This window comes from Ambystoma mexicanum, chromosome 7q (assembly GCF_040938575.1).
Source record: "Ambystoma mexicanum isolate Mex_15411 chromosome 7q, UKY_AmexF1_1, whole genome shotgun sequence".
Taxonomy (NCBI): domain Eukaryota; kingdom Metazoa; phylum Chordata; class Amphibia; order Caudata; family Ambystomatidae; genus Ambystoma; species Ambystoma mexicanum.
The window spans coordinates 634,371,438-634,399,377 of NC_090941.1; the positions used below are offsets into that span (position 1 = coordinate 634,371,438).

A 27,940-nucleotide genomic window follows, 5' to 3' on the forward strand; every position below is an offset into this window, starting at 1 on the left:
AGGCTCATAACTAGTCATATGCCTAAGGGTGAGGTCAATAAACCTATTATAACTTTGGTCACTCTTGATATCATACACCATTGTTATTCAAACGATTTTTGGAGTTGAACTCCCATGCTCTCTAGCCAGCATATTAAATCATGAAGGATCCTTAGATTTGTAATCCAAAACCCCAGGCAAGGGGAGCGTCACATAATGTTTTGCCATTGTGTATAAAAGGGAACAGGATTTGGGACTAGAGGAATCACCTGGGGGGTTGCGCTGTAGGGTCCTGGATGTGGCTCTTCACAAATGGTGCTATGGACATCGATGTGCGGAGGAAAAACCAGACACACGCAGAAGGAGGCTGCCAGTAACAGGGAAAGTACCATTGGGCGAGGATTGATACGAGAATGGAAAAGAAGAATGGATGGGCCAGACAATCGCCACAGGTCGACTGAATGGCAACTGGATCGCATTCAATGAAGTTGGAGATGATTGACATAGGGACAAATCTAAGGGCTACAGGAGAACATTCCAGGCTATACTGGCTCGTATAGCCAGCAGATAGTCCAATGCTGGACTGCCATCAGAATTCCAGATGTATAATATATGATATTTACTGGAAAGGATTTACTCCATAAACATGAAAATGCAAAACATTTGTTGAAAGAGATGCCTCCTTGCAAGTGAGCGTATGAACTTTAGATTTTGAGTGCTAAATGCGTCATGGTTATAGGGCAAGTTCACCTATTCCTTGCAATATTTAGTTAGTGTCTCTTCTCGTTGTTTTATTTTCCCTGGTGTCTTCAGGTGTGTCAGTGTGTTTTATCTGGGAGGATGTTTCAATTGCATCTTTAATGGGTATAGAATCCGTCTATTGATTTTTTACTTATTTATTTGTTTTCAACACTGTGACAAAATACCATCTTCAAGGGTTTATTGTTTGTGAGCGTTTTTGATTTTTGCAATAGAAAATGAAGCCGGTTTCCCTTCAAGAAAGCATGTTCTGCTAAACAGATACCATTTCCATAAAGGCATTGATGCTTAAAATGTAATGTCAGTGAGTACATAAGATCTCTACTAAGCTCTGTCAGTATGTAATATAATCGCTCCCATTCACATAATGGATACATGTACACACACTTCTCAAGACAAACCGGCATCTAAAATGTGAACTGGCAACATTTCAGATACAAACCTATCATGTCACTTCAAATAGGCACATGAAGAGACTGTGAAGCAGCTCCCCATGATAGGCTTCTCTTTAATAACTTATTTAGAGTTAGGAAAACACAGTATTACCCTGCAGGTATCTAATGGCACGTCTCATTTTAGTAAAGTAAAATTATGAAGGTAGAGAACACATGATATAATCGTAAATATTATGCCAATGTTGCATTTCCCTGAGCATCAATGTGGCTGTGCTTAAAACGAATGCAGGTGTAATTCGTCCAAACACTTAAGCATGTTGAGTCTAATAAGTTGGAAAAAACATATCTTTGTTTCTCAAACTGTGTATCTTTGAATCCTACATTTTGGAATTTCTCTACAATAGATTCAGTGTTATTTTTATACTGCATCACCCTTATTAGAATCGCTGTGCTTAAATGTTGGACACCTTGCACATTACATGCAACACAATGGATGAATAACAGGGCATGTACTGGTGCTACGGCAATGACAACTGCTACCAAACAGTTGAGTATGTGTCTGTTTCTTCCCATTGTTATGGCCTTGTAGATAAAGGGACTATGCACAACTGAATGCCTTGCATACTTTTTCCAGTGGCCAATGGTATTGGCCAAAGAAATGTCCTGTTATGTGGCAGTCGCAACTACTACATGGACAAAATGGATTTCGAGGTAGAAATCTGGGCACTGTGGAAATGGAATGTACAACATGTACAAGACGGTATACTACACAAAACCATCAGGCCGACTTGGCCATTTCATCAGGCATTTTCATTTCTTATCCCCTTTCAAGATGGCGAGCGGCTACCCAGAGCCTCTTATGTGAACCACAGTCTCATCAAATGCACTCCAGTGCGCTACTGGCCGTTACACCCTTTAGAAAGTTCTATCACAGGGGCAGCATGGACTCATACTGGTAAGCACCGCCACAGGCCATTTCCCTTTTCCCTTTATACACGCACCTAAATTAACCCCTGCCTTGTTTACACTAATCCCAGCTATGGCTATTCTAGAGCTGATATGTGGTGCCTATTCATTCACAGCTTCATCTTCACACCAACCGGTTGTGTCCACACTCAATCATCAATCAATCAGGTTAGCACACCTTTGCGCATTGTTTGCCAAATTTGAAGTGTGTGTACATCTGTCCGTTCCTTCTGCTGACGCCCTGTCGGTCGTGTTTGACTTCAGATCATGGTTTCATAAGCGGCAGAGTTTTCTATGCGATCATTCTCATATAGGCTAGCACTGGCACTGCGTTCCATCCAAGTCGCTGGCAGTTTTTGGGCTATGTGCACAGTTTGCTTAATAACTCCAGAAAACTTTTGATCATATGCACATGGTCCCCCTTTTTCAGACTCGGCTGTCGTATCCATGATGCACTGGACCTGAGATGGGCTTTCCTTAGAAAAACATTGCTGAAAATCCCTTAGTATGAATTTTCAATCCAGTTTTTAGCAAGGTAATCCTTCGGATAAAAATCATGTGATTTAAATATGGCTTATCATCCTGAGCTGGGCTTTTGATCAACGTTGTAAAAAAAATGTTCTTGATCCTACAGAAACTCTTTGCAGATCTCCACTTGTCCTTTCTACTTCATATTATGCTGTTTTGCCCTGAGGAAGGCTAGGCCCTGTGGACTTATTAGTCCCTTTCAAGCCGACACTTGAGTTGGCATGGATTGGCTGTATCAAATGGCCTCCCCTCAATCCAAGTTCAGGAGGGGATAATGGCCACATCTGGGCTTTCTACCCCAGCTATTTAAAAAAGTGTTGGCAAATGAAAAACATAGACTGTGCAGGGTCAACACTTCAGTGTGACTCCAGGTGTAAACTCAAACAGGATGTTGTAGCTTTTTTCTTTGCCCTGAGTTTCTTCCTTTTTTACCTTCTGTATAGCTATGGTGTTGGTGGCACGCTTCGAGCAGGGTGGAGACTTTTTTCAATTTATACGATTTAGGTTTGTTTGAAGTATGTTTATTTATAATTGTGTGTTCTATATTTGTTATGCATTGTCGATTATTAAACACTGCTCTTGCAGTGTTTTAGTTGTTTCATCTATTAAATTTCCCTTGAATACACATTTTCTGTCAGTATTGTAACATCATAATGCTTGTGTTCAGCGTACGACTCTAGGACCTGGCCCTTTCTGTTTGGTATACCACGCAGGAGCAGAGGGACACACTTCAGTCTTCACAGTTCAATTCCACGGATTGGGCATTGTTTTGTTGCAGGAACAAAAAGCAGGAACCATCTGTTGAAGTGGATGGCAAAGGGGAAGGTTTGCAATGGCGGCCAATATTGGAAACCCCCCATGAACATGCTGAAGGCATTGCACATTGCGGAGATCTAGGGAGGAGGCCTGACATACATTTAAAAGATCCAGAAATCAATGAGTTCCTGCTTATATACAGTAGGGCTCATTACAAGTTTGCCGGTATCCCGCCGGTAATTCTGACAGGATACCGGCAAACTACCCTAGTGTTTCCACCACCTGATATCCCAGTATTACTGGGATATTACAAGTGGTGGAAACAACAGTAATCCCCCATACCATGGAGTCACGTAGGACTACATAGATGGGATGTCTGCAATTACCAGCACCAGTAATACTGGTGCTGATAATTGCAGCATTTCTTTGATGGTAGGGGCACGATTTACTAGCACCTCAGGATTGGAGGTAAATCAGTGCCCCCAATGGTAAAGTTGTGCTTTGCTGGTCCGGTAAAAATGCCAGTACCAGAATTACAGACAATTATACTAGCATTTTTACCGGACTGGCAAAACTGTAATGAGGCCCAATGACTCCCCATTAAGCAGCCACAGTTTTTTGGAGCAGATCGAAATGACTTGAGAATAGCCTATAAAAACTGAAGTATGCCTTCCATGCACTAAGAAATACTTTTAACCTTATGCTGTGCAACCACTTCATCTTCATGACAGCAACATGATGCACACAGTTTGAATGGTACAAATTATTATGAGAAACAACATAGACTGGACCAATTACTATACGTACAACCACTGTAGTTCATGGAGATGACTGAAAACCCCTGCCTTCAGGCTGGTGATGCAGTTGTTGCTAAGGTATCTGTGGATTAGATCAGAAAAAAAAACAAGCACACATTTTAATATTTTGCAATTAAAGATGAATTAAATCTTAAGAAAGATTATAAACACAATTTTGTTAATGAATGGATCCATGTGAACTAGCAAAAATCTACCTATATGTGTATATACACACACACATATATAAAATCACAGTAAAGATTCAAAAATACTTTCATCCATATCTTTTGTTCTTGTTCATGAAAGCTTACTGAATTTGGCAGACCATTGATCTGGCAAAATCCGTACACTGATGTGGTGATGTTTCATGCTACAAAAGTTACTGAAAACACTGTTTTTTTCCATAGAGGCTGAAGCCTGCCCTATTTGGCACAGGATTTCTCAAAACTGCCCATTTCAATTTTTGAGATTTCTGGCGCACATCTTGGTCTTGGGCTGAAGCAGTGCATTGAACATCACATCAGACAAACCTGAGCTGTTCCATTTTTAAGGATAAATAATATTGATTTTTTTTTAAAAAACGCTATTTAGTTAACAGGCAGTCAGGTCACATCAACATTTCACATAATACATATGATTGTACCATAGTTAATTATCTTATGGACCTTAGAGTAACATCAATTACATGTATATATCATAGTACAATATCCATTTCTATTAAGTGTCTCTTAGATACCTTTGAAAAGGTTCCCACATGTCCTTGGGTTTATTCGTCACATACATTGTTCCAACGTAACACGTTTCTCTTTCCTGCACATGAGTCAGTTCTTTAAGCCACTCGCATGCTGTTGGTGCAAATCTGGACTTCCATTGTTGTAATATACACTTTTTTAGCAATAATATATCTCACGTTGAATAGCCTGCGCGTCTTTTGACTGATCTTTCCAATGTTGCCCAGTAGATATTTAAAGGGGATTAGGATCGGAGGGATATCTGTAATTGTGTAAAGTGTTGCAGCTACTTCTGCCCAGAAAGTTGCTACCCTAGGTTAGCTCCAAAACATGTGAAACGTGTCTGCCCCCTCTGCTCCGCACTTCATACATTTGTCTAGGCTTTCACCAGAGAATTTCTCTACCCTTACCGTGGTATAAAGAAGCCTGATTAATACTTTACATTGAATGAGTCCCAGGCGGGAGTTTAGTGAGACTTCCTTAGTTAGCTGCCAGCATCTGCCATTTGGTATCGTCTATGCTGGTTGCTGTATCTCTTTCCCATTTCCCCTTCGCAGTTTTTTGTGATGTCGCGGCCCCCTGTAACTTCCTGTATAAGCTGGATATTAGCCCTCGTCGATATTCTCCCAGCTCTACAGCCTCGATGCAGTCCGGTGTCTTTGGCTCTATGGGGAATGATGGCCACTTTTTACGTGCCGCTGCTCGTATTCTAAGGTATTGTAGTATTTTAACTGTGTTGGTGCCCAGTCTGGCCTTAAACTCTTCATTTGTTATGAAGTGGCCCTCTGGGAATATGTCTCTCAGTTTAATCTCCTTCCCTGGGTACCTGGATATCTGAATGTCTGTGTCCAAGGTTGGGGGAAGGACTGGGCAATATTGATTTTTTAAATGTGTGCAGTAGGTGCTGAGGAACAAAAGGAATGGAGTGTATACGGCATAGCATGCCCTCACATCATCAAACAGCACATACAACATGTAATGCATGTGCAGTAAGGTGAACTGGATGAAAGGAGTGTATGGCTAAACTGTGCAACCCATACAATGGACTGCAGCATGCAATATACAAGAAACATATATATATCTCTACGAAAACATACAAGAAAGTACACACTGTACAACAGCACAACTCTACGCAAAACACACGCAGCTCCATGTTGTTTGCAGAAGCAAATGTATTCTTGCTGAAGCAAGATCTACTGTGCAGGACCAGATGCAGATAAGGAATGTAATAACCAATCACAAATTCATGCTCCTGTGGAATCTCACCTTTGCATAACCAAGTTGCTAAAATAGGCATGGCCTAATAAAAGAAAGTGTGCACACACTGTGAGGAATCAAGCAAATTTGTCCCTTCTCCCCAAGCAGGAACCCCTTCTTCTGAGGCTAGGGAGGTGAGCCCGCTCTGCAATACCATCCCTAGTGGTAGAGGCAAGCGGGACCTCACCGGGAGAGACTCCACCTTTAGGGACAAGACTCCAGTTCCCGTGAGGAACTCCCTTCAGCCAGACATACCATGGCCTACATTGAATACTTTGAAACACAATGGAAAATAGACTATCATGGATGGGACGAGGACACTATAAAGGGATAATGTTATTCTCCAATTTAAGGCAATATCCCTTTAAATGAAAACGTCCACTCTACTGGGCGAGTATGTTAGGAGGCTTAAATATATATGAGAAGAGAGAAAGCAGACATAGAGAAAGGGACATCGGCCAAGACATGTTGTGGGAGGCAGGGGCAGCCTTAGACCATATTGCATCCCAGGCAGTGAGTATCCTTGGCGTCCTGAGCACCAAAATGTGTAATTTCCACAGTGGCTTTTGTTGTTTGTCTAAATCTTGAAAGTACATTTATAAAAAAACAGATACATGTTTGGACTCACGTTGCTTTGCGTTCTGGTACTTAAATATTGCATTCAAGATGAGTAAAATGAAGCTAAAACCATACTATTTTTGCTTGAAATAATTTAATATGGATTGGTTAGGTTGGGCTTTTAGATGTGTGCACTTTTCATGTCATCTCTATAAAACAGAGTATTCTTAGAAGCCTAACACTAACACACTTATATACAAATTAGACCTGGGAAGAAATGATGTTCAGAGCCTAAGTTGCAGACCAGTCTCAAATTCCAAAGTTTATCATTTAACTCAAGTATGGGATCCTGGCCAAATCATTTTGCCTCGCTGTGCCAAAATTAGTTCTTCAAAGTGATTCAGTTCACACTCTATGCTATTCAAAAACGCCTTACTCATGGTATTGTCCGATATATAATAATACCAACACAGGCCATTCATATATTGCACATCACAAAATTACTTGTCTCCTGACTTACTCAAGGCAACATCTCATAAGGTAACTTCCCACGATGCACTGATGTCACGCCCTATAATGCCATTTTTAGCTATGTAATTTCTGGTGATGTTGGTACATTATGCAAAGTCCTGTTCGGCTTCAGATACACAGGGCCTTGTAAATCCTAGAACGAGCATGGTGTATTTGTCCCTCCTATGCAATTGTCCTCATTTTTTCTAATGTGTGTTTCTGTAAAGTCTTTCAAATCCTGCATGTTCTAGTGGTAGGTTACCAAACAGTGTTCCTATTTTAAAGCTGCTGAGACAGGTGCTGATGCAGCAGCATCCATTGTCTGTTATGCATAATACATCCATCCAAGTTCGTGACAAATCCAGGGAATCTATCCCTTCTCCCTTAGACGGAGTCACCCCCTTTGGGGGTGGCGAGGTGAGCCCACCATGCTTAGCACCCTCTAGGGAACAGGGCAAGCGGGATCGCACTGGGGGGATCCCACATTATGGGATAAGGAATTCCCAAGCAGGGATTTCAATCAGGCCCCCCTCCTTAACACAGAGTCACCATTGTTTGGTGGCTATGTGGGTGTTACAAATGTGGATACTGTGTGTGACCCTTTTTTTTAATGGCATATATGGTTTCTGACCCCATAATGATAACATGTTCTTAAGAATTACTGGTACCAATGATGGTCCACGCTTCTTACAGAGGGGAATATAAAGGACTGGTGAGACCAACATGGGAGCAGGAGGAGGTCTTGTGGAGAAATGCAATGGAGTGGAAGCCCTTCCGAGTGAAAGAATGAGGAGGCAGCAGTGCGTAGTCAGTATGCAGGGCAAAGATGCTGAATAGCCAGAGAGAGGCTGACCTGTAAACGTGGAGCTGTCCCAAAATGACCCCAAAATGGGAGACACAAAATGCTCAAAATAGAGTACACAAACTTCAAAAAGAACACAGCTTCATTTATGCAACAGCTGGGCGAGAGAAAACAAGATACAAACTGGACACGATCTCAACACGCCCATTCGGGGCAACCCATTTTAAAGTTGAAAACCACAAATTTGATAAGGTTTACAATAATTCAAAATGTAAGAATATTATTGGCTATATGTCACAAAACCCATATAGAACATCCTTCATCATGCCCAGTCATTGACAGATTCACCCTTGCCACCCCGAAAAATCCCCATCCTTTATGTTCAGACTTTGTTCCTATTGGCTGGCCCTTATTAAGGTATTCCTTACAAAGAAGGTCTGTACTTATTGGACTAAAACACTTTTTAGATAGCTTTGAGCCTTTGCATCCAGCTGATATCTGATCAATGAGAATGCGGGAGACAATAGGGAGAAAAGATATGTTGCAAAACCCTGAACATATAATTGGGTTTCTCTGTTCTCCAAGGCCTGCACTTGCATGCAGCTCCAGTCTCGACACAAGGTGCAAACCTGTACACCATGATCTTCTAGCTATCTTTTTGATGAATCACCAAACTGAGGCACCACAGTTCGAATTTAATTTCCTCTATTTTCTTCAAATTACCAAGGCAGCTACCTCTCAAAAACAGGGCCTTTCACGGCACTGGGGGGGTGCTTTGTTCATTCTTTAACTTTGTAAATTGGTACCAATGCCCTGTCGTGTCCTGGCATCTTTTGTGTATTTATTCGCCTTTCACCTTGGACGGCACTTGCTTGTCTGGAATTGGGTTTGAAGTTATGAGGGCTGCTTCCTTTGCAACAATTAATCAATGTCTGCTTTTTCTACCAAAACATTCTGACCTTGAGATGCCCGCAATCACCACAAAATAAAAAGTTATTAAAAGGGCCGTAGTTCAGAAAGGCAACCTAACAGGATAACATGATAGAATTTGTGGCCTGCACCCTTGATCTTATATCAAAAATGGCTGTTCTCTTGCAAACAATAACCAATGGCAGTTCTCACCACCGAAACACAAACTCCATAAAGGGGGCATGTCCCAACTTTGTAATCTGATATAACACTATGCTTATAAAAGAAAACTATAATTTGGAAAACAGTTCTTGGCCTTCCCATGTTTCTGCCTAATGTCATTCTAATACACAAACTGGGTCTCCATTCCCTAGCATCCAAATTCGCATGGAGGATGCTATCCAATTTCAACAAAATGTCACACCCCCCTGCCAATTCTCTTTATGAGGATCTTTATGACATGCTTGCTAAGTCTTGTCCTGCTTCGATTGCCCAATTTCATGATGGCATGAAGATCCTCCTAGTCTAAATCATTGGGCCACTACATTAGATCGGATTGCGGACTACTCCTCCTTTGAGGATTATGCCAAATTCAGACATAGTCAAGTACCACGCAGGCTCTATCTAGTATGTTTTCCCTCAAACAAAATCAGAAGCTTCTATATGAGATTCAGAATGGATTTGATACATACTGGATCTCGCACTAGAAATTGGAAAACTAGGCACTGACAGACGGGCACTGTTGCTTTTGTGGTATCAATGCTGTTCAGGAAACATTAAAACACCTTTTTCTCTTTTGTCCCCATTTTGACACGCAGAGAACTCTAACTATGGGAAATTATATTTCAGATACCTCGTCAGCATCTCGCAACCTCACCTGGGTGAGTTGCATGTGGGGCTCAAGTAATGCCATAATATTGTCAACAGTCCGCCTATTATAACCTATAGTTGCGCAACTGAATGAAAATGAATGAGATTTTACATCAAACTCTACCTCCATACTGTGTAATTATGGAGGCAAAGGTCATGAGTTTTTACTGCAACTATGCGTACACGTTGATGACATACTTGCTCACTAGTTAGCTCTGCTTTCTAACACAGATACTGTAATCATTATGCAATCACCTTTTTCCTTAATTCTCCATTTATACATTGATTTTTATGCCACTCGTCGTCTTATACATTTGAATCATTTATTTTCTTTTTTTGTTGCAGCGTGTCTTTCAGCAACTAGCGAACTAAACAATTTTTGTTTCACATTTTCAATGCCATACAATATCACTGGCACCCCTTGATGTGATTTTAATTCAAAGCAGTCTGAATTTTGTAATTCTTAAAATTGTTAGTCTGGTTAGATTTCTCAGTTTGATCTCAAATTTTTGTTCTTTTTATGTTTCTTGTTTCTTTGTATGGTAATTTTGAATTGATGTCAATGTTTGTCTTGATTTTTGTATATATGTACTTGATTATTATTTTGTCTATTTGTAAAGGTGCATGTGCACCAAACACAAATAAACGAAAAAAATATATAAAAGAAAAGAATGGCATACAGAAAAGAAAACCTTTGCTTCAAAAAAAGAAAACCGGCCTGCTACATGCATGTTTAAAGGTTTTTATTACATATGTGTTTCAATACTTTGCATATGTTTTGCGAAGTGATTCTTGCTGCATATATATTTAACTATCATCCTAAAGATCAATTATAGTGAGGCTAATACATAATTATGTCCCCTCTGGCATTAAACTTACATGTGCCCACATCACCATTAGAGGCCTAATAGCTACCTGGCAGCGCCAGGTATGCTGAATATGCATGTTAACATTCCCCCCCTTTCGTTAATGTATTAACAACCAACTATGACCCTTCCTCTGTGGTCCTTTCATATTTATCCTTGGGGACCCAAACCTTACAAACACCACAGAGGCTTTTCCACTCGCTTCATATTCTTCTGGAATGCAAGTCAAAAAAGTACACTCTCCATTGAATTCACAATCCACACATGCTTCAATGTACTAAGTGGGTCAGGGGTTGGAGAGAAAAGTGCACCCAGAGGGCGACGTATTGGTTTATGAACTTATCTCGAGTTGGGAGTGGGATCTATCAGTACTTATCAGTGTCAAAGTCGTCATGTTGTTCCCCGGGGACCCCAAACCTGTTACACCACCCCAGCACTATCTGACACCCACAAAACACAATGATCAGCACTACGATGGGAATCAAAGTTTTTTGAATGTTGCTCAACCACCAAGGTATGCAAGAAAAGAGTGTACTGTACCAATCATCGTCGACCGCCCTGCTAGTCTCTTTTTCTCCATGGCCACATTGAGGGTGTTCAACGCAGTGATAGCGTCAGTAAGGTTGCTGTTGTTTGCATCATTTGCTTCGATCATAGTGCAAACATGTATACCTATTTTCACGTGCAACCCCCTTTCCATGGCCAATATCATGTCCAAAACATATCTGTTTTTTCGGGCGGTCAAGCACAGTTCCCTAAGCTACTCTTTGATATCATTCAAACCTCTTTCGTTGCCATTTGCAAATCGCATCAGCTCCATTTCAATGATTTCAGTCTGCACCCCTGGAGCAAGTAAAGAATTAAAAAAAGATGCAGTCTTAGAGAAGAGGCGGAACTCCTCCAGTATTTCCTTGAGCTTGTCTGACAACATCTTTGAAAAGTAATTATCCATCTTATTTCTTCACAAATGGACAGTTCTCCTTCTCCTTGATAAGGTCACATTTCCCATATTGCTGTGCATTTCCAGTGACCTCCTAGTACATGTGCACTACAGTTCTTTGATAGCTGGATGTTCAATAAATGGGACAAGATTCGATTTTGGCACAATGAGAGTCCGGGAATGTAAAGTAACGAGAGTACATATGCCGTGCCAATATGGTAGGAGCAGAGCTTAGGCGTGGACCCCACAGGCCCAAAGATTATACATTAATATGGCAGTCCCACTATTTTATGCCTGGAAGAGCAAGCATCACCTCACAGTTTGTGCTCTCCCCTACGAGATAGTAGCCCCTCATTCTGAAACATAAAGAAGGCTTGGCAAGTGCAAGTATTGGCACTGGATTCTTCTTCTCATCGAGTCAGGTCAGTAAATTAACATTATTGTTGCCTATTTTGTTAACTTGAAGCAGCTCTTCCCTCTCCTTCCTAATCAATCCCATTGCCCTACATCCAATCAATCCTTCTACCCGCTCATGTTGATGATATATTGAACCACTTATTTCCATGCTGGCCCTTTCTATACACCAAGGTTTGGCCTGACCTGTGTACGTATCTATGCAATACATGTAGTGTGGTGTTGAAAGGCTTGTCTCTTCCTTTCTGGCACCCTCTGTTTAATAGCACACTAAGACATTCAATCTTTCTTCCTGTTCTAACATCTCCTCTATTCTAATATAATTGTCATCCTAGAACACCGCTCCCACTTGCACCCATTGTATCTGAGCTGTTGTCATGATGCTTACCCACGGGCATCTGGACCTAGCCCATCAGCCCCGGAAGCAGGCATCCAGACGTTTATTAAAACCTCAGCAGCCCCGGCTAGGGGCTATCTGGGTTCAGTCCTGACGCCTTAGGCGCCAGGCTCATGATAAAAATCAGTCCTGGCGCCTAAGGTGCCAGGCTCATAGTCATTACTTACCTCAGGCAGACCATGCTGCAATTGAATCCAGGCCAGCGTGAAGCCTGGAGGGGACTATTTTACTACAGGGACTATTTTTTTCTCGGGTGTGGTTCTAGGGACTTCTTACCTGGGACTACTTTTTGAGGCTATTTAAACCACGCCCGACCAGCAACATAGGCTTCTTCGCGTTATTCTGCATTTCAGCAGCGTAACGCTCACCGTACCTGCAGGATCCTGTCTTCTGCCACGCCCGCCTCGAACCTGGACATCATCCTAGAAGAGAGGAAGATAAGAACAAGAACTTACCTTCTAATCTTCATCTGTTCCCGAACTCGCCGCACTTCCGAACTGGGAAAAAGACTTCAGAAATAAAAGCATTGCATCGCTAGCAGTAGCGCCCGCCATATTTACCAGTCTTCATCTCCATGGTCCAGCGCTGCTGCCATCATTTCGTCGCTGCATCCGTGGCACCTGGGAGAGACAAAGGATAACAAGGGGAGCCGGGTGCCAACAAAGATGATCAAAACAACCATATTATACTCACCAGAGTTACCGCCCTAGTCATCTTTCATCGGCATGCAACATCTTTAACACCGCACCTGTGGGAGGAAAAGACACTTGTTAAAGACATTTTATTTATTTTTTACCGGACAGCGCTGAGTAATACACACTCTTACCTGTGCGCAACCTGCAGCACTTCAGGTGAACTCCTCTCGGTTCAAGCTGCAAGACAAAAGGGGGAAACGAGTGAATAACAGACAATTGAACTCTATAGACATTATACCTACGGCTCCTTGCCACTTGCCACAGAGTCCAACACGTCTGGAACTCGCCCAAAATCTTCGAACCAGTGAAGGAACTGGAATTCTACATGCTCCTGCATTCAGTGCAGGATGGAGAGCTCATCATTACAAACAATAAGGTGAGGGAGCAAAAGGGAATATCAGAGGTGCTTAGAGGGAATGATTTAAGCAAGTGTTTCCTCGCATCCACTGGGTGGCTAATTCCCTTCTCCTGCTTTTAGGAAACTCCTTTTATGTATCAAGCAAACGAAGCTAGGAGGGCCGGTCCAGTCAGCCGTCTTAGCACTACGAATAACGCTGGTGGAGACCATAGCAGTCCAGTTCCGATCGACGACCCCGTGGGAACCAGGTGAGCGTAACAGCTGTATGCCCCTGGAACATCCCCCTCAACCAGCATAAGCCTAATTTAATCATGCATTGTGTTATGTCTGGTGGTATCTCCTGCAGAACAAAAGGTTTATGTGGTTCAGCAGTGTACAGTATTAATGAGCACACATAGGAAGTGTCTTCTGCACTCTCTCTTCCCACCGCTTGAATGTGTTCATACCATATTTTATCAGTGTTGGTGAGAGGCTTGTCGGGGTGATTATCCAGGGGTCGGCTGAGCCGTCCGCGGACTTCTGGGCTGGGAGGCCCCAACTCCTCCCGTGCTTCCCTGAATGAGTATGAGACACACACAAGGAGCAAGGTGGTTCTGCTGTTTATTATAACAACGCAGGGATGGGTCTTGGATCGTACGTGTCCGTCCAGACTCTCAATCTTAGTGGGGCTCGCAGGCCCTTTTTACAGCAGTATGACGCGCTACTTGCGTCACCTGGGAAAGTTAGCAAAAAACCTATTGCCACTTCGGATTGGTTCCCCGAGTGGTAGGGTTAGTATAGGATACATATAGAGAAGGATATTAGTGGTTAAGTAGGAGTCAGGTGGTATACTTGGGCTGTCCCTACTATTAGATACTTGAAAATCGTTACAAGAGGACCCCTGATGATTGGCTAATGTTAGTGGCGTCAGTGATGAGTCCCCCTGCATGCTGATTGGTCCTCTCGCGAGCCCCCAAGCCTGGGACCATCGTCGTTCCCAGCTCGTAGTGTACCTGTCATTAGCAACAATGTGCAATTATGTGTTTGTGCAGACAACATACAGGTCTGCTCATAGACTTGTGAGCGGGCCGTTCCCATCGCCGTAGGTGTCCATCTTGCCGCTTCGCTGTTGCAACCTGTGTCTCAGACGTGGGACCCAGGCGACTTTCTGTCTCGTGGGTTTGGCACCTTGTCAGATCGGCTTGGTCACATGTGGAGAGGCCGTAGCTGGAGCAGAATTCTGCACATTAATTTGTATTTTGTTTCTGTGGGCTTGGCTTTTTTTACAAGTGTAACCTTGCCGCCGGCTGGTAGCATGCAAGTTGTAACATCGTGGCCTTGGCTATGAGCTCTCGCTGGGCTTGTTCTGCATGATCAGCACTTGTACTCTTGCTCTGAGAGGGTTTTCATGATGAGGCTCTTGCTTGCGGCCTACTCGGGCCTAGTTCATGGGTGGCGATGCATAATCCATTGTACGGAGGTTGCGGTTTGACATGGCGTCACAAGCAGTGTTAGGTATACATGATGGCGTCATCACAGGGCGAGTGGTGGGAGAAACGTCAGCAAGCGTATACACGAGTTCTTCAAGCGTCTTGCGTTTCTGCACTACTATAAAAAGGCATATGCGAAAAATAACAACGATGCACGTCATGTGTGTCAGTGACCAACCTCATAGCACCAAATATGTTCTTCGTGTAGGTTGGTGTGTGAGCGACCATTGTGCATGGTGGCAAGTGTGTTCTTGGCAGTTGGCTAGGTCGTTATGACATCTCTAATGATGTGGATACTTGTGGCCGGTGTCTTTGTCGAGTTCATCCATGCCGCAGGTGTCGGCTTGAGTCGGACAGGCTGGTGGGCATACCCTTATGTTCCTGAACCAGGGTATTTTGTCATCTGGTAGATAGCCAAACTCGTCCCGTGGGGGGTGCCTTGGCCATGATCCTCTAGGCCATGGTCGTGAAGAGATTGGGGGGAGCTTGTTCTCCCATTCTCCCACTTCAGTCCCCTCTCTGGTCGACTTGTCCACCACAAATATATCCTTTTCTTTATCTCTTCTTACTCTGCATACTTTAGTTATTCTAGCCAAGTGTCCATAGTGGTTGACATGATCTTTGAACGACCAGCACATATAAACACAGCTACCTCCTGGTTTGCAGTATACCCATCTTCCAACATAGCTCCTCGGGTTTCTTGGGTTCTCCAATTTTACAGATGGCGGATCCAAGTGGTTAGTAATGATCTGTTTACGCAGTCTCTCTCTTTCCTTTGTTATCACGTCGGTGTGTTGGTCATCATCAGTTGGCATCAAGGAGTGCATGCCAACCATTTCTATCATTTCGTCTGTAGTGCGGGCTCTCCTGGCTTTCCAGAACCTTATTTCATTCAACACGGCTGCAGCTAATATTATGCATCCAACGATAATCTTCAGTCCATCTGACAGCCATGATGGCATCCATGACCATGAAAATGAAAATCAACTATTATCCTTCTTCACCCCTTTGCTTTCTTCCATCATTTTGGAGTGCATCTGGGCCAGTTGTGATACTGATTCAGTAAGTGTCCCACTATCTGCATCGTTAGCAGGGTTAAATGTGCAGAATGATTGACCAATTTTTGCACAAACTCCTCCTTCCATAGCCGTGAGAAGATCCATATCTGTTTTGTAGCGCTACCATTCTTACCGCTCGCAGCTCTTCTTTTATGGCGTTGAATCCATTTACTGTCGAATTAATCGTCATCATTAGTTCCCACCGGGTGATCTGAAGCCATTTTGCATTTGCATATGCTTGTAGTCCTGGGTTTATTATTGACGAAAAGAACATTGCAGCCCTGCTAAATAACCTGTGTTCTGGTGGAATAGAGGTGAGTGCTGTTTCCGATCTTCTCCACAGGTAGTTTCCTGTCAGGGGTTCTCCTTGCCTTTTCGTTCTCAGTAGGATGTTATTGTTGTTGTTTTTCTCTCCTTCTTGTGATTGTACAGACCTTTTCCTCCTCTTGTTCCCTTCGTCCATCTTGGGGAAATTGGCCATGTTAACATGTTTTTGGGGCACTACTAGTGATGGTACATTGATGTGTACCATGGTGCATATTCCATTCCACAACAGAGGCAAGGTGTGGTATGCCTTATCCCCGCAGGCCCAATAGTGGTCCATTATTACTGCCGTTCCAGCACCCCCCTCTGGTAGTTTTAATACGCTTCCGCAGTTGGTATTGTATCCCACATCCACATCTCCTTTGTCTTGGTAGCATAGCTTGGGTGCCGTCAGTGGTAGTATGCTTATTGGGTCTTCATCCTTCTCCAACCATGTCAGCATGGGTACATATTTACCCCACGTCGTCCAGCATCTGTCGTTGTGCTCCTGTATGGTGGTAATATTTTCTCTTGTTATCATGTTGCTCCCAACCACTCCTATTTCCCATTCATTGTTCATGTATATTTTCCCAGTTATTGTTATCAGAGGCCTCTCCCAGCATCCTTGCACACCAGGAACTTCAGTGGCGTACCAATCACACGGCAGGTATTCTAGTGTTACTTTCTTTGTTTCTCCTTTATCGGGGCCATTCGTCATGTATCTGAATGCCTCAGCATGTAAGCTGCATTTATGGTAGCACAAGTATGTCTTGAGGAAGTTGTTTTGGTATGGGTATGTGTCCCTTGTTTCCCACTGCATTCTCACCACCGTTCCTTGGAATCGTCCCCTCGTTTGGAATAGTGGCAGATATATTATACATTGCGCTGTCTTTTCCTGTATTTCAGTGGCAACGAATGTTCTTGATGCGCTCATGGTCAATGAGCACACATAGCAGTTATCCTCCGTTGTCTGCTTACCAATTTGGGTCATGTGCTGGTACCACATGTTGTTTGAGATGTGTGCTGAATCTGTTATGTAATTATCGATACCTTTTTTGTCAGTATATGTGCTGCGTTTAATTCTACCTCCCTTACCTTTAAGGTTGCTAGTACCACCTGATATCATACCTGTTGCAGCTGTGGTAGGGAGTATTTTAGTTCTGGGTGCAGCCACAAAATTGGTAGCATAGCTTTTCTGCCATACAGAGGCAGCCAACAGACCAGTGATCACCAACACTCCTATCAATTTTATTACAAGAGCTAGTCTCACCGGCATTTTGTTCTTACCTCGCTGCAGTCCGGCAGCTTATTCTTGCGACGTTAAAGGTGCCCGCCTGAAAATCCTTAATGTGCTCATTATTATTGTTAGTATTTGTTAGTTAAGCTCTCCCTATCAAATAATCGTTCAGTGCCCAGGCAAAGAGCAGTTCCCACGCTAATCTTAGTGACCTATCTCTTAGAGCCGGTAAGTGCTCGTGAAATGGGGAAATGATTGTTCTATGGCCAAAACAAATGCGGTGTAATATACGCATACCCTTCTTCTTTTTTGGTACTTCGGCCTTCTTATATGATAAACAAATTGGTGTGATAGGGCCTCAGGGGAGTTATCATCTGCGGGCAGCATCTACTCCTGGACAGAGCACATTGTTAGTTACTTCACTTTCTAAACAATACAATTATATGCGGTACCTGCATGTGCGAGAGAAAATAGAGAAAACATACAAGTGTTTTATGTGTGTGTGTGTAACATCCAAGTTTGTTATTCAATGTCCTTCAATCGGTGGTGGCCTTGGAGAGGGGCCCGGGGCTGGGTTGGGTAGAGGTTTGTTTACTTTGTGATCTCGTGACCATAGGGTGGGCTATGGGCAAATGTGCAATGTCTATGGCTGTGGTTGTGACTGGGGAGTGGTCGAGAGCAGTGACACAATTGTCCTCAGCGGTGGTTGCTGTATCCTTCTCTGTAGCCGAGGTTGTTGATGTTGTTGGTCTTGCAATGGCCCTGTCGCCAACGCTAGGGCGGGTCTGATGTTTGTAGGGCTTTACATTGTGTAGGTGATTCCAGGCGTGCTTATCGTGCAGTTTCACTGCTCTGGGAGCCACTTCCTCTACCAAATGGGGTCCGGTAAAGCGTGGGCTGTTCCACTTTCTATTGAAGTTGTGGAGAAGTACATGATCGCCCTCCGCAAAAGTGCATAGTCCTTCCTTTTCTTGTTCCTCGTTGGTGTCTTCTTGTTGAGAACTCTTTGACCCGCCCGCGTGCGCTCGAGCTGTTGAGATACAAAGGCGACACTAGTAATCAAGGAAGACACATATTGATACATTTCGTCACCAAGAACAGTTGCAGTGTTTTCATGGTCAGTAAATGCTCTTGATGTTGGCATTGAAGGAAGGTGCATTTGACGTCCTGTCACCACCTTGTGGGGAGTGAGGTGGTGATCAGACACTGGCCTGTTCCTCAGCTCAAATAAAGCCAGCGGAAGGCACTACAACCAGCTCTTTTTAGTTGTCTGCTGAATTTTGGCAATTTCCTCTTTCAATAGGCCATTCAGGCGTTCACAGACACCGTAGGCCTGCGGATGGTATGCACATGCAAATTTATGTTTAATACCCAGCAGAGATCTGATGTGCTGAAACATTTCATTAGCAAAGTGTGGGCCGTTGTCCGACTGCAGCACTTTGCAAACACCCCACCTGGGGAAGACCGCTCTCACTAGAAATTTAGCTGCTCTAAACGCATCCGCGTGTGAGCAGGGTCCGGCCTCGATCCACCTGGAGAATGGACATACCACTTCAATCATGTACCTATGTCCTTGACATACATCGATCATATCAACGTATTCAATATGAAGGTGTAGGAAGGGTCCTTCGGGCCGTGGTATAGTACCTTTTATCACTTGCAGCGTGTGACCAGCCGTAAACTGTTGGCATGTGAGGCAGTTGCTGATGAAGTTAGTAACATGAGAATTTAACTCAGGGCAGAACCATGCCTCCCTAATTCGTGCTGCAATCACTTCCTTCCCGGTATGTGCTGGATGATGGAGCTGGGCCAGGGCGGTGTTCAACAGTGCCAAAGGCATGACCACTTTTCCAGTATTATTTTGACGCCACAGCGTGACTGTTGGGGACATCGTACATCCTCTTTTCACCCACAGTTCCTTTTCTGCCATTGGTGCGGCTGCCTGCAATTCCATTATCTGTGTTACAGGGAGATTAGTGTACCCTTCCTTCATCATCATCTGTCTTACCTTTGACCTCCCCCTCCCTCTCTCTGATTCTGGGGGGGTCCATAATTCACCAAAATATGCAGCATGCTTGGCATGTGCATCTGCTGTTTCATTTTCTTTCGAGATAAAGTCATCTCCATTAGTGTGTGCTGGGCATTCAACCAAAGCTATCTCTTGCGGGTCGTTAATTACTTCAATTAATTCTGCTAGCAAGAGGGCATGTTGCATTGGGGTGCCATCAGCTCTTCTAAACCCCCTTCTCTGCCATTTTATCAACCCGGAGTGCACCGTTGATGTGACATATGCGCTGTCAGAATATATAGTAACTCTTTTGTCACCACTTTCCTTTAGTGCCAAAATCAGCGCAACCAATTCCGCTGCCTGAGTCGAATAATGCTGCGGTAATTGCACGCATTTTACTGGGACGTACATCAAATCTTCTGTCATTTTTACTACTGCTGCCCCAGTTCTCCTTATCCCATCTCTTTGGTCAATTGTTGACAAAGCATCAATGTACAATATCTCACCCCCTTTAAGGTCATCCTCCTCCACTTTCCTTGTGCTGGAGTACATTTCAATAGTCTGTGTGCAATCGTGAGCATAATCACCTTCCTCAACAACTTCCGCTATGAATCTGGCTGGGTTTACGGTACTGCATTTGACAATTGTCAATTCGGACCTGATGCCCTCTGTGTGGTCAGTGTGGACTTAGGTTTGTTCAAAATTGCAAACAGTGCATGCTCCACAAATAATGTGGTGGGGCACCCCATCGTTATCGATGATGATTTCTCCACCACAAATGCGGCTGCAGCGAGACCCTGTTCGCAAGGGAAATATCCTAACATGACAGGGTCCAAGTGACTGCTGTAGAAGGCTATTGGCTTGTGTCCCGTGCTAGTTTTCTGAGTCAATACTGCTTTCATTACTGCTGAGTCGCAATGTGAAAAAATGAAAAATTGGTATTCGTAATTTGGAGTGGCTAGTACGGGAGCTGTGGATATGGCGTGTTTCAACTCATCAAACGTCTCTTTCATTTCTCTTGTCCACCCCAATCTCTTGTCCCCTTTTTGCGCCTCTCTCAATGCCTCGAGTAGGGGTCCTATGTATGAGCTGTAGTCGAAGACCCATGCTCTACAGTAGTTGCACAGGCCCAGGAACTGCTGTAGCTCCCTCACAGTTTGTGGTTGTGGCGTGTTGGTTATGGCTTGTGCTCTTTGCGGTGCAATGTTTCTTCCTGCTGGGATATTAGTTGACCAATGTATAGTACCTGTTCCTGACAGTACTGTAACTTTTCCTTGTCTGCCTTGTACCCCTTTTCAGCCAACACTGAGTCTTCCTTGCACCTCTCCTCAGTTGTGCTGCAAATTATTATATCATTGACATATTGCAGCACTGTGCTTTCCATTTCAATTTTTCCCAAATCCATCTGTATTACTCTGTTGAAAATTGAGGGTGACTCGCAGTACCCTTGTGGTAACCTTGTGTGTTTCAATTTTGTATTCCTGTATGTGAAGCTTGTCAAATCTTGTGAATCTGGGTACAGAGGTATTGAGAAAAAGGCATTTTTGAGGTCAATTACGGTGAACCGTGATGCGTCTGCTGGTATTCCACATAGTATCATGGCTGGGTTTGCTGCTATGGGGTATTTTGCCTCTACAATGTAATTCAAAGGCCTGAGGTTCTGGATGAAACGCCACAACCCTCCTTTAGCCTTGCGCAGTGGGTACACAGCAGTGTTACATGCTGACTCTGATGGTACCAATATACCATTATTTATCAGGGCGGTTATGGTTTCGTATATGCCCTCATCTGCCTCTTTTGAGAGTGGGTATTGCTTCACTCTAGGTAGTATTGTGCCCTTTTTCAACTTTATTTTTACTCCTCCAATGCTCTTTATGCAGCCCATGTCATAGGGACTGGTGGTCCACAGTGATGCTGGAACCTTAGCCATGTCTTCCTCGTAAAAGGGTACTGGGGTAGATGCAGGTGCCTCGAGTGCCATAGCCATTTTCAGTGCTACTTGCTTGTATGTTACTCTTAACCAGATGTCGACACTCATCATAAATACCATCTCTCCTTCTCCCTTGTTTTCTGAAAAGAGCTCTTCATCAGACACCTGCGTGAGCCTGCATCCCTCAGCCAGTGCTATCACTGCTCTCCATGCTCTCCCTTCCCTGTCTTGGGCATGTACTGCGACGTAATCTGCAATCGCTATAATGCTCTCAATCCTCACCAAAATCACCTTCCCCTCTTGTTCACTAGCTGCTGCTGGCCTCCTCCAAATCTTCCCTTCTATTCCTGGCATCCATGCAAACGCCATGTCTGTTCCATATTGGAACAGCTCGCCATCCACAGGCTCAGCTCGAGCTACTGTCTGGCCACAGTATGCTTGCAGTATCTGTCGTGCAGTAAGCATGTTTATTCCTGGTGTGGAGCAAATTATGCCGTTCTCCATGAAGGATATTGTCATATTTAATCTGCTCATTATGTCCCTTCCAAGTATGTTCACTGGCGACTCCTTTGAATACAGGAGTGGGACAGACATGTCATAGGCCCTCATTACAACCCAGGTGTTAAGGGGTTAACGGCGCAGTAAAAGGTGGCGGCGCCGTTAAACCCTTAACGCCTGATTACGAGGTCCCTTTGCGGGTGGCACTTTAAAACCTGCTTTTAGCAGCCATTAAAAAACCAACCCGCAAAGGGACCTTGGTGCTAAGTACGGTGCCACAATTTGCGGCACAGTACTTAGCGCCTTCCCCATTCCCATTGAGCCCTATGGGGCAAAAATGGGAATGGGGAAGGGCCATGGCGGCATGGGGAATTACCGCCCCGCCAACCTTGGAATGGGGCGGTAATTCCCCATTCCGCCATGGCGGAGTCGGTAAGTTACCGGCATGGACCATGGTGCTATCAGCACCATGGTCCAACGCCTGGGTCGTAATGAGGGCCATAATCTCCTATAGATAAGGAGATGTTATCAGTAAAGGGAACCAACCCTCTAGCCCCAGAGAATCCTTGAGTGTGCATGGCCTCACCTGCATTTTAAATTTACCCTCCCTTATGCAAGACCTGGTTGGCCCACGGTCAACAAGGAAGGAGAATTTTTTGTCACCTATCGCTACCTCAATGCGTGGTTCCTCCGCACTATTAGGTGTTATCGACAGTTTGGGACACACATAGGACGTATGTGGGCTGTCCTATTGTGGGTACAGTGACTGACCGCTTCCTGTGTAAGGGTTGTGTCCCAAGATAGTCACCCTCCCTAACTGTGTTTGTTGTAGCGGTGTATCAATGGGTGTCAATTTATGGTCCTGTATTTCAGTGAGCTGTTGTACTGGTTGCACTTGGTGTTGTTGTGTTATTGTCAACTGCTGCTGCGGTGGTGTGTATGCCTGCAACTGTTGTTGTGGTGATACTTGCTGCTGTGTGTTGCTCTGTTGTGTTCCCTGCAGTTGCTGGTAAACCTGGTGCTCCCTCATAGGCCCTTGTGGTCCCTGTTTCCCCCAGGCTGGTGGGGTGGGTCTCATTCTACACGTGCGTGACATGTGTCCCAACATTCCACAAACCCAACATACAGGTGGTTCCCTGGCCTGCCATGGGAAACTCCCCGCATTGTCTTGGTACCCTTGTTGCCCATTGGGGTAGTAACTCTGAAATCCTCCCCCTTGCTGTTGTGCAGGTTGGCCATATCCCCTCCCTCTCATCATTCCGCCCCTTCCCCTGGTGTTGTTATAATATCCATTTCCCGGTAGCATGTACCCTCCTCCTGTGGGAGCTGTGTATGGTGGGGGTGGTGGCATCTGTTGTGTTATAAGTTGTGGTGGTTGTGGTAATGGTGCTATTTGCGTGGGGTTTCGTGTCATTGTTGTCGGTGTAATTATTAGTGCTCCTTCCATGGTATACTTAGTTTTTCCTGCACTCATTTTGCCTCTTCCGCTTTCCTATCTTCTTCCTTTTGTTTCATCTTTTCTTGCCACATCCTACAGTGGTGTATTATTGTTAGTTGTATTTCAGGCCAGGCCTTAGCTTCCATTCCCACTATCTTCTTCAGTTGTCTTTGTACTGCCTCCGGAAGCCCTTGTACTAGTATGTGGTAAAAAATTGCTAGTGATGTCCCACTGCTCTCTAGTTTCCAAGCGCCACTTCTCCTGAATCTCCTGGATATAATCAACAGGATCTTCATTCTCACGCATCTTGCGTGACGTAATTGCTCCTATATCTGATGGGTCTGGGTATTGCACCCTCAGGGCTTGCCATAATGCATGCCTGCAGTTGGCAAATGGCGCCCGTCATGTGATGTGTTTGTTATTGTTACTCCGGAGAATCCTGCCCTCTTCCAAATGTCATCTGCCGCGTCCCCTAATATTGATATTAATAGACCCTTCATGTCTCCCACTGCTAGTTTCTGTCCCGCGGTGTGTTTTTCCATCTCTTATATCTATTTCCCCGCTCCTCCGCTTAATGATGGTAGCCTGCACTTTATATTCTCCTTATCAGCATGCTTCCAAGGGACATATTGTGGTCTAACCCTTCCCCTCTCCAATAGTGGCATTAAATTGTACCCCATCTGACCCCCTAGTTGTCGCGGGATGGAATCCGTGTACTCCTCTTCTTCCTCGGTGTCAAGTAAATCTGTTGCCATAACTATATTACCGCTACTTGTATCTTCTCCTTCGTATCTCCCCCCTCTCTTATTGCTCTCTTGGTTTACTGCAGGCGTGCATGGCCGTTCTTCCTGCCTGCGTCCTGGGAGGTCTCTGAGTCTGCCGATGTATGGTGTGTGTTCAGGCGCAGGTGTGGGTGGGCGTGTTGAGCGTAATGATGTGGATGTAACTGCGCATGTTGGTCCTCCTGCCACTTCTCTTACCTGCTTCTCACTTCCCTTCACTTCTTCCTTCTTCTTACATGCCCATGGTGATTCCCCGTTAGCGTGTGTGATGTACAATTTATCGAAGCTCTCCCTACCACTGCTTCTTCCTTCTCTCCCCACTCCCTCTTCTTCTTCGCTGCAAAATTCACCCAGGACCGACAACCCCCAATCTGTCCTTTTTCCCCTAATTGTCACCGTTTTTAAGTCTATTAAATCCGTTCCTTCCTGTTCTCCTCTACCAGTTACTCCCCTTTGCACTGATGTTGCAGCTACTTCCGCATCCCGACGCACATATGTTCTTACCCCATTCCCCCCTTTTCTCTCTCTTCTCTCCTCTTCCTTCTTTTCCACTATTTCACCACCTATTTCCTCTCTTTTCTTTTTCAATTCCTCCATCACCTCACTACTTACCTTCGCTTATATCCTTTCTTCCTCTCTCCTCCTTTCCCATTTCTCTTTCTCCCTTTCTAATATGCTTTCTATTACTTTACCTTCTTCTATTTCCTGGTGCTCTCAGAGACTATTTTCTTCTTCCATAGTTCCATTTCCTTTTCCTTCTCTTCCTCCTCTCTCTTCATGTCACGCTGTACTGCTCAGGATACCCTTTCCACTATTGCCTTCATCCTCTCCGCTTCCCTTTTCCTTTCTTCAGTACGCTCCTTCATTCTCTCTAACTCATCCTTACTTTCCTTCCTTTCCCTCCTCCTTCCTCGTGCCTCTTTCTCGAGCTGCTTAATCAGTGCACTCTGCTCATCCCTTAATTCAGCCAATCGTTCCTCCAACATCTCCTCCTCTTCTTGTGACAGCTCTCCTTCCCTTGTGTTGTTCTCCTCACCCCCTATTCTAGTGCTACCCACGTCGTCCTTATTCATTCTCCTCACCACCTCTTTTTCTTCTCCTGTTAATGTCCCTTGCAGCTTTAAGAGCACCTGCGCTGCTACCCACTCGTCATGTCCTATGTTTGAAATGTGCTCCTCCCTGTTCTTCCCTACCCTTGTGCGCGCATGCGTGCAAGTCGGACCTACCATGCTTGTCACCTCCTCCCCCCCATGGTAGCTACCTCTAGCGGTATATGCTGGAGGGCTGTACGTGGGGTTCAAGTACCCCTCAGCTGCCATCAGTTGTTTCCTTGCTGCTTCTCGTAGCTCCGTCACAGGATATAACCCACCTTCCTCCTTCTTCACTACCTTCGCTAGGGGCATGTCTTCTGTCCCTTCCTTCTTTACTTCTACTTCATATGTACAGTACCGGGCCTTTCATCCCCCTTCCTGTCTCTTCCCGCGCACTGTGCGCTACTGGTCGCCTTTTCCCTGTATCCTTCTTCCTCCTTAATCTCCTTCCCCTCCTTTGTTTCTTCGCTCCTCTTCCCTTCTGTCGTCCCTTCCACGGCGAACATTCCGGTTGGTCCTGGCCGGGATCCCTGGAACATCCTCCACAACTTAAACACCTCCACGTGATGTGCCAACTTATTCCCTTTGTACGTGTTGTGTATGTGTATCAGCAGTGAGTGTTGGACGTACGGGTCAAAACTGCCGTTAGGCGGCCATGGTTTCGTCATTTTGTTGTCTGTTCCTTGCGTCCATTCTATGCTATATTTGATGAGTTTTTCCCTATGGGGTGTCAGCGTTTTACAAATATGTTGGAGGGGGGTGGTCAGAGTGTTCCTCCACCCTCCCAAACATGACCCATATGACATGGTTACACTGTGCTTTTAACTCCCCTCAGCACAGCCGTCGTTACCTGGCCCCGTAGATTGGGGACTTTTTCGACCGTCCGCTAAAAGTAAAACAACCAAGTATAATAATTACAAGTATACAGTCCTTTTCCTCTGTTTGTTTTCTTCCTTGATACCGTTGGTACGGCCCCCTGTGGCCACGGCGCACAAATCCCCCTGCGGCTGCGTGCCCTGTGTGACGTGCTTGTACAGCCGCCCTACCTTTTCCACTCTTACCTCCTTCTTCCACCTTACTCAGTGTAGTCGGTGTTCTCTGTGCACGGTCACTTCCCCCTTTCCACCCTTCCCGTATTTGGGGTGGCCGGCGGTCTCTGTGCGCACCCTCCCCACCTCGGTTTTACTGCCCTTGTTCTCTGCTTACTTCCCTACCACTCTTCAACAACGTGATGTGGTCAAGGTGTCCTATGAAGGCCCTATGGGTGACGTCACCAACCTCTTCCGACTACTACCGGTAAGATCTTTACACTTCAACAGAGCACACAATAAGCTTTAACTTCTTGTCCCCGTTAACCCCACAGCTGTCCTCTTGTTACGCCCAGAACAAGGTAACCAACAAAACACTCTTATAATCGGACTGCGCACACTGCGTCACCTCGCGTGTGACACGCCCCTCGCCGGGAAGGCTTAACCAGCCAATGATCTTCCGTACTTGGCAACAATCTAGCTACCTCCTACCGGAAAACATCATCTATCTATCGAGTTTCACTGCTCGATCAATAGGGATCCTCATCTACTCATTGATCGAAAATGCCAATTCATAGGAAAGCCACGCACACCCCCTCTACAGGTGCCCATGATCTAGACCAATCAGTGTCTACGAGCAACCACACGTGGTGCCTTCTGGCTCCACCCACCCTGCTTCCATGACGTGGTAGAGGATGGCCCTTGTGCCTGTCCCGTTACCACTCACTCATCTATCAACACTTATTAATCAAATCTTTGCCACACACTGTAATAACACCTCCCGCCGCCCTTATTACAACTCCTCCCCCATCCCTCACAATCTCACATTGCTTGTTGGGTGTGTCATACTCACCAAGTTCTCTTGATGGTGGGCCGCTCGACTGCGCGCATCCCTCCAAGCGGCTCACCCCCTCCCCTCGTCTGGACCACATCTGCACACTCGCCAACCGCGGGCGGGATACTTCTCAACCGGCTCCCGAGGGCCAATATCCAGATTGCGCTGTCTGGTCTTCTCACAGTTCCGCGATGGTCCTGTAGTCCTCAAAAGGGGGCACCGGCAGAGGGGGCCGCGTCACCGGGCCTCCTCGCAACGAGAGGCCTTGGAAAATGAAAAAAAACTCAAAAAGGGTAGACCTTAAACAGATCTCAGCAGTGCCTCCAACTTGTCGGGGTGATTATCCCGGGGTCGGCTGAGCGGTCCGCGGACCTCCGGGCTGGGAGGCCCCAACTACTCCCGTGCTTTCCTGAATGAGTATGAGACACACACAAGGAGCAAGGTGGTTCTGCTGTTTATTATAACAACGGCAGGGATGGGTCTTGGATCGTACGCGTCCGTCCAGACTCTCAATCTTAGTGGGGCTTGCAGGCCCTTTTTACAGCAGTATGATGTGCTACTTGCGTCACCTGGGAAAGTTAGCAAAAAACCTATTGCCACTTCGGATTGGTTCCCCGAGTGGTAGGGTTAGTAAGGGATACGTATAGAGAAGGATATTAGTGGTTAATGATGAGTCAGGTTGTATACTTGGGCTGTCCCTACTATTAGATACTTGGAAATCATTACAAGAGGACCCCTGATGATTGGCTAATGTTAGTGGCGTCAGTGAGGAGTCT

General features: G+C 45.0%; 1 protein-coding gene across 1 annotated transcript in view; it reads right to left on the bottom strand.

The window, feature by feature from the left end:
- The window catches only part of RXFP2 (relaxin family peptide receptor 2), a 1,759,299-nt gene that overhangs the window by 642,510 nt on the left and 1,088,849 nt on the right, over positions 1 to 27,940 (bottom strand). The window contains exon 7 of the mRNA XM_069639740.1: positions 4,191 to 4,262. Coding sequence (XP_069495841.1) covers positions 4,191 to 4,262 — 72 coding nt within the window. The remainder of the gene's footprint in view (positions 1 to 4,190; positions 4,263 to 27,940) is intronic.